Below are 7566 nucleotides of genomic sequence, written 5' to 3'. Positions count from 1 at the left end.
CCTCCTGCCTGTGGGAAGCAGCCGAAGAATTGTTTTGCTTTGCTTGTGTGTGGCTTTTGCTTTACTTCTTAAACTGCTTTTATCGCGATCCATGAGTTTTCCAGCTCTTACCCTTCTGATTCTCTCCCTGACCCATGGGTGGGGAATGAGCAAGCAGCTGCGTGGGGCTTGGCTGCTGCCTGGGTTTAGACCATGACAGCCCGTCCTTGCCTGACTGGCTTTCAGGTCCTGCTGGGTTCTGGACTGCTGCTTGGTTGCTCCTGAGCTTGGGAATCCCTTGCACAGCTCAGTCTGGCACATCCAGACTCACCTCAGTCGTTGCTGACTCACCAATGGGCTGTTCTGTTCGCTGCACTGGTATCATGCCAGCGCCATGTGCTATGTATTCTACAAAGCTAATGTTAACCTCATGAGACACTTTGGTAAGAACAAGTTATGAATGTGATATTCAAGTGCTCTGTGCAACACACTACCTAAGGAACTGCTTTTTCTGTGGCTACTTAAGGAAGAATAAGCAGCTAACTGGCTTGGAGGCAGTGACATCAAAACTGTAACCACCAAAACTATGCTGACAGTGTCGGAAAATCTTTTGTAAGGTGCAGTTATTTAGGGTTTAAATGTAACTTCACATTCCATAGACATCTAAAGAACCTGGGAATGGACATACTGTTCCTGGACTACAGAAGCCTAAGTAAGGAAAATTAGCACATTTTAGTGGGAGAGCTCAGCAGTATCTCTATATGAATAACATAAATAAAAATTGCTAGCTACAGCTCCTTTAAGACCATCCTGCTTCCTTCACAATTGGTTTAGATGGGCTATAAGCAGTAACAGCCAAGCTCTTTCCTAGATCTGTTGACTTACCTGAGCCCACACTAACAGATACCTCAAGGTGTTAACTGGAGCACTGCCATGTTAACAGTGAGGTAGAAACAGCACTTTAGTGTAGTATGCAGGCAAGACAGATCCCAGAGGATCTCACAAGACTCTTTCTGAAGCTATTGGATGTTTTCAATAATATAAATTGTAACATCATCATCATCATCAAAAAGTACTTGTTCTCATGTAAGACTTTTGCAGCAACCATACCTTAAGTTTCCTTGGGCAATCCCTAGTGGATCGTTTCTTCTTGCTTGGTGTAAGCATGGTGATCACTTTATCTAGGCCTCTTTCAAGACTTCCAAATATCTTGGCTTTTCTCTTCTTTTGGCTGCTATCCACATGAGCTAAATTGATATCTAACTCCACTGAATGACACCTGTTACATGAGCAAATTAATCAGTTCTCTTTACCTCAGTGTTAAGAAATTATTTCAGTCATGTCACTTATATACTACCAGACCCAACAGAACATAGAAAATCAAAGCAAGGGCAATGTATTATAGGAGTTTTTGTTTGAAATAACTGAGGTTTTAAGCCCAGAGGTTGAGGTTTGAACCCAGAGGTGTATCTAGAAAATGCAGTCCTCTGGGGATCTGGAATAAGAAGAAATTTACAATATGGAAAAAAAGAATATATCCTAAAGGTAATTGAGCTACATAGTTTTTAAAACTTTTCTCTGCCTTCATTCTGTTTTAGTGAACGTAGAAAGAGGCTTTAGGAAAGTTTTTACCGAAAGAAATTACAGCTTGTTGTAGTAACAAGGCTTCCTATGCATCATCTGGTTTAAGGCAGTCCTGCTGTAAATCAGAAGTGCACACAAATAACTGGACACTTACCTTCTTCCAGGAAGAACCTCAGCTGCTGTCAGTTCATCTGCGTTTGTTAAGTTGGTGGGTTTCTTAATCGGGGTGACTGTAGTGATCTGGCTCTCTGAAAGAAAGCATCCAAGCCAAACCAGGTATGTCTTTGCACAGAGGGTTTTCCTTTCTTCAGCATTGTTCATAATCATTGTTAATAGCTTATTTCTAAAAACCCTTTTCGATCTCAGGTCTGTATGTTCAGAACGATAAAATATGTGTTTAATACAACAGCAATACTAACTCTGCAACCTAAAACTGGGACTGAAATTCCCAGGGCTCTACAAGTCAAACCTTACAGCAACCAATGTAGTTCAGTATTAGAAATCTGAGGATCAGAATTTCTTTCTTGCTCTGCCACTGGCCCCAGAATAAATACTGAGGGATCCACTGCATCAAATTGTTGTGTTCTTCACTGATCCATTTCCCTCATATATAGGGAACAAATTTATGCAGCCATATTTAATACATAATATATAGCAATGTTTAATACATGATATACATGCTACATAACAGCCTAAGCAGTCAGTGTCTGCAGAGCATGACTTTGAACATGCAGGAACAAACACCAAGGGAAACAGCCAGCAAATAAGTTGTCATAATTAAACCAGACTTCAACATTCAAAGTTTCAGCTTTCTGCAGAATTGCACCCGATCCCAGACAAGCACCTCAAAATTTCCACCAGATATTTCCACTTTTCTCTCTCTAGCAAAGTGTTAACGCTACCTTTCCCAGATCAAAGATCTTTCAATGCATCAAAGATTTAGCTTTGTTTAATCCTCAGAAATACCTCACTAAAATCAGCTAAAAGTATTTTTGTATTTCCCATTTCAGAGAGTATCTATTTTGCTTTTGAAATTTACCATGACATCAGACTTCACAAGTCATTACATACAATCTCAAGACAAACTTGTAAACAACTAGTCTTTGTACTGCAATCCCTTAAACCCTTTACAAAGGATGTCATTAAATAGCAGCATGGCCAAGACCTCTTATCCCTTGAACCAGCCTGCAAAGACATACTGTGCCTAAATAATGTTCCTTAGCATCGGGAAGAGCTGTTCCCTATTGCAAAGAGCCCTTGGCATTTGAAGGACAGAGTTAGCACTTACAGTAGTAACACTCCTATGGCAATGGTAGAAGATAATGTACATACATATCTGTGGACAACAAGATAGGCTGAGGACAGAAATCTCTGGTAACTCAGAAAATCTTACGTAATTAAGACAGATTTTTGTGGTCTATTACATAACTGCAAGACCTGTATGTTGTTAACAGGAGTATTTTCACTGGTACGCTGGACTGTTCCTGTGAAAATGCTGATATGACACCATGAGATTAGATTAGAAAGTCAGATTTCTCTTAGAAAAGTTAGATTTCTCTTAAAAGCAGCAAGAAAAGCAGACTTGACTAAAAGTATGCCTTTATTTTCACTCAAGGTAATCAGAAAGTTTTGAAAAGCAGCATTAAGGAAAATTGCTTTCTCAGCCTTCTTGGAAAAGTAGAACCAAGTTTGAGTAACACAACACTTGGCTCCATGCCAGAGTGTAATACTGTTATTAACACAACTGACATGCCCTGATAGGTGATAAGAACACTTGCAGCACCCTACCAGATGTACAAGAACCAGGATGGTGAATAGGGCCAAAAAAGTCAGGTCTTCCAAAAAGAGATATTTGGATGTACTATTATTGTGTTCCTATTTGAATTTCAATAATTCCCAAGCAACATACATGTTCTAAGCCTCCATTTATTCCATTCCACATACCTTTGAAGGCCTGAGAGGGTACAGCTTGTGCCTGTGCCTCAACCTGACTCTTTGCAAAAGGAGTCTTTGGAGCAGGAAGCACAAAGGGCCTTTTGTTTCTTACAGCTGACTCTGCCTCAACATTCTCTTTGGTTTTATGCTTCTTTGATGCCACTTTTCTTGTCACTGGAGTTGACAGAGTGAATTCTGTATCGACCAGTTGAGCATCATGCCCTGAATGCTACAAGAGGTGTAACAAAGAGACAAAAGGCAATTTTGCTATATTCTAATCTTACAGGCAAGGACATTCTGAAGCAGGTTAAAAATACCATACAGTGCTTGCCTACAGAGCAAAATAGTTTAAAACTCTTCAATACTTCTCTATAACTTCCTAATAAAGTTCTCAATTTGCCACTTCTTTATCTGCTCTTCTAAACTCTTTAGCTTGCATATTTCACACTGTTGCTCACCAGCTCACCTAAACACAGCTAAGAATTTTCATTTGGCTTGATTGTAAAATTTCCATTACTTCACTGGATTTTCTTGCCCAAAACTGACAGTTTGCACTTTTCAGAGATGTGTCCAGCTCTAGCCTAGCTCCAAAACCTGTTTGCTGCACCTTATATTTTCCTGTGAGTTTTAAAATCCTCACTTAATCATTCCCTGGATGCTGATTTTATGCAAATCAAATGTCAAAGCTTAATTTCTCATCAAATGAATCACAATCTTGAACCAGAGGAAGCCACAATTTACGTTCAGCTATATATTTAAAACTCTTTACTCTGTTTGCAACTCCTCTTGGCCAGGGCCCACCAAACATCTAAATAGGCAATAATTTTTATGCACAGTGAGACTAAGATTTTTTTGGTTAATAATAGTGTATCAGACACCTGCTTTGTTCTGTGATTATTTAGAATAAACTCTTCTAATGGAGATTCTTCAAACAGCGAAGCCGTATCAGAAAATTCCATAGATCCAAATGCCCGTGGCACTTCACTGCAGTCTGGCACATCTTCACAGGGCATGGGTTTTTCAGACTGAAAAGAAAGATTCAGTTGAGATTTCACTGCACACTTCAAAGAAAGATTTAATCATAAAAGCACCATTAAACCTAAATCTGGTTTTTTGCTAAGTTCCTAATAATAGAAGTTCCCATGGTGGTGACCTAAGTTATATAATATGACTTTAATATCGTCATTGTCACTTGTACCAAAAATAGATGTGAAACTTCTCAAAGTACCATTGCCAAGTCATCTTTCATCACCTGTGTCAAGAAGAAAAGTAACTCACAAAAACACCTTTGAATTCAAGGCCTGGACCACAAGTTCTTTTACCAAAAGCCAAATAATAAGCTGGAAAGGAGCCAAGAAATTAATGGAGCAAAGTTTTAAAGGAAAATTGATAAAGGTAAACACACACATCCAAAACATATGACTACAGAATCCACAACAGTACTTGGAACTAGCATTTAGAACCCTTCACCTGATGACTATCCCGCCCAAAACACTGTTCAATAAATCACAGGGCTTATAATGTCAGTCAAAGGTTGCTAATCTTCATGTCTCACACCACATAGAAGCAGGTGTATATCAAAGCATCCTTAGTTTCTTAACACTTTTTGTTATTTTCAGGAAACTCCTCCCAAGAACTTGTTTCATACCATTTTAGTGAACCTGCACAGAGCCATTTTAAATTGTCAGAACTCAGTTGGAATGGACACCATTTTGGGAAGTTGGAAGGGACACTGTCTTAGGAAGTTGGGATGGACATCATCTTGGGAAGTTGGAATAGACACCATTTCAGGAAGTTAAGTTCTGCTGGCAGGTATATTTGGCCTATGATCAAGGATATCACAATGAACAGATCTAGCATTACTACTGGAATAGATACAGAGCTCTCTGGTATGCTGCAGACCTACTATGATGACTCACTCAGGAGCCCTATGGCCAAGGAACCTCATATTGTAGCTGAAATCACATACCATTACAGCATGAATGGCTGATTAGGATTTCTTAGCTACTGTGGTCCAGATGAAATTCACAGCATGGTGAACTCTCTGGAACATCATTCTACATCGAGCTGCTTGAAATAAAGCAGTGTTACATCAAGCTTGTGCCATCAAATTCAGAAATGGCTAAGTTAAATGTTCTGTTTGCTTGGTTGTCTTCACATTAGAGCAGCTCCAGCTAAGCTGGGTGTTTCCACAAATTCAGAAGACATTCACCCACGGTACCTACACACAAGCAAGTTCAATGTGTCCTGAGTGCTGCAGGAGGACCAATAGATAGGTGTATTGTGTAGACATGATTTGCACCATCACCTGGGAAGGCCTAATGCATATGATAATTAGCAGCACTAGCCAGACCAATTTACCTAGGACATCACTAGAGAGGAAATAACTTCACAGCACCAGTGCAACTGAACCTAGAGAACCTCCACCTTAAAATCATAGGAGTGCAGAAGAGTAACCCACCAGGAACATGGAAATCCCATTATGCACACCCAGAAATACTTATGACTCATGATGTTACACAGCTCTGGCAGTCCTACAACTCTCAGCTCAGAGAAGTTGTATAGGTGAACTGAAACCATCTACATGCAACTGAATCAGACACCTAAGGAAGTATCTATTCCAAGCTCTTGCCTCTATGCAGAAAACAGCACATCCAGACCATTTTACACAGATGTCTCAGTTCAAGGGGGATCAGCTAGCAGCAAGTCTGTGATTTCACTGAATACTATGTATGTGTGTATGTAAGGGGGTTGGAATGGACCTTAGAGATCATCCAGACCCAACCCCCTGCCTTGGGCAGGGACATCTCCCACCAGAGCAGGTTGCTCAAGGCTTCATCCAACCTAGCTTTGGACACTGCCAGGGTTGAGCAGCCACAGCCTCCCTGGGCAACCTGTGCCAGTGACTCACCACCCTCACAGGGAAAACTTCTTCCTGATATCTAATCTAAATTTCCCTCTTTCAATTTATACCCACTACTCCTTGTCCTATCACTGCAGTTCCTAACAAAGAGTCCCTCTCCAGCTACCCTGGAGCCCCTTCAGTTCCTTGAAGGTTGCTATGAGATCTCCACACAGCCTTCTTTTCTCCATGCTGAACAGCCCCAACTTTCTCAGTCTGTCTGCATAGAGAAGGTGCTCAAGTCCTTTTCTCAGCTTTGTGGCCTCCTCTGGACTTCCTCCAACAGTTCCATGCCCTTCTTATGCTGGGGACACCAGAAGTGTGCGTAGTACTCCAGGGAGGGTCTCACAAGAGCAGACTAGAGGCAGAAAATTCCCTCTCTCACCTGCTGCTCACACTCCTTTGGATCCAGCCCAGGGTGCTTTTGAGTTTATTGAGCAGACAAGTATCACTGACATCACAAGCAACTGCATATTATGTATAACATTGCAAGATATTTAGCAACTTCAGAGGAGCTGTGAAGTATACTATTTGCACTTCACTACCAAACTACAGGAATAGAAATTCCTGTAAGATATATGAAACCATGTGAGAATCCCTGTCACCAGAAAACCAGCAGCAGCATGTTTCCTTTACTCAGAATAAACAGGGTCCTTTCTAGGATGTTCTCAAAGGAAACAGATGAGAAAAAAATCAGAATCAGTTTCTGATTTGACCACCAGCTCATGAAATGCCCATAGTGATCACCTCAAAGCAGGTTGCCCAGGTGACATGCCATGGTGTTTCAGATATTCCTTTCTAAGTCATGTGAAATGCAACCCACATGGTACAAAATTATATACACGAACATGAAGGAGGGCAATAAAAAGTAAGTTAGTCAACATAGAACAACATCTGGAATGATCACACAGGCTAGACAACAGGGGATTTAAGCCCATTTCCATGAGTAGCCAAGTGGGGATTCTGTGCAGCACTCAATGCATCATGTCCTCCCTGACAGCTCTTCCAGCAGAACCAACCCACAGGAGCAGCCCAGTATGCTAAACCACATCAATGAGAAGACTGAACTGTTCAATGACAAGACTTTGGCTGACTCTACATGTTCTCTTCCTGACATTTAGGGTACCAGCGTGGTTCTGCAGGCAGAGCTTTGTCAGTGCAGAGCA

General features: G+C 41.0%; 1 protein-coding gene across 1 annotated transcript in view; it reads right to left on the bottom strand.

Moving 5' to 3' along the window:
• Positions 1-1089: 1089 nt before the first annotated feature.
• LOC103811348 (maternal embryonic leucine zipper kinase-like) overlaps positions 1090-7566 on the bottom strand; it is a gene marked incomplete at both ends in the record, with an annotated part of 6685 nt that continues 208 nt past the window's right edge. The window contains 4 exons of the mRNA XM_009084316.1: positions 1090-1258; positions 1718-1811; positions 3508-3727; positions 4377-4523. Coding sequence (XP_009082564.1) covers positions 1090-1258; positions 1718-1811; positions 3508-3727; positions 4377-4523 — 630 coding nt within the window. The remainder of the gene's footprint in view (positions 1259-1717; positions 1812-3507; positions 3728-4376; positions 4524-7566) is intronic.

The sequence above is a fragment of the Acanthisitta chloris genome, unplaced genomic scaffold, assembly GCF_000695815.1.
Source record: "Acanthisitta chloris isolate BGI_N310 unplaced genomic scaffold, ASM69581v1 scaffold7941, whole genome shotgun sequence".
Lineage (NCBI taxonomy): Eukaryota > Metazoa > Chordata > Aves > Passeriformes > Acanthisittidae > Acanthisitta > Acanthisitta chloris.
Note: the sequence above shows the minus strand (reverse complement) of the source record. Positions and strands in the feature narration are given on the sequence as shown.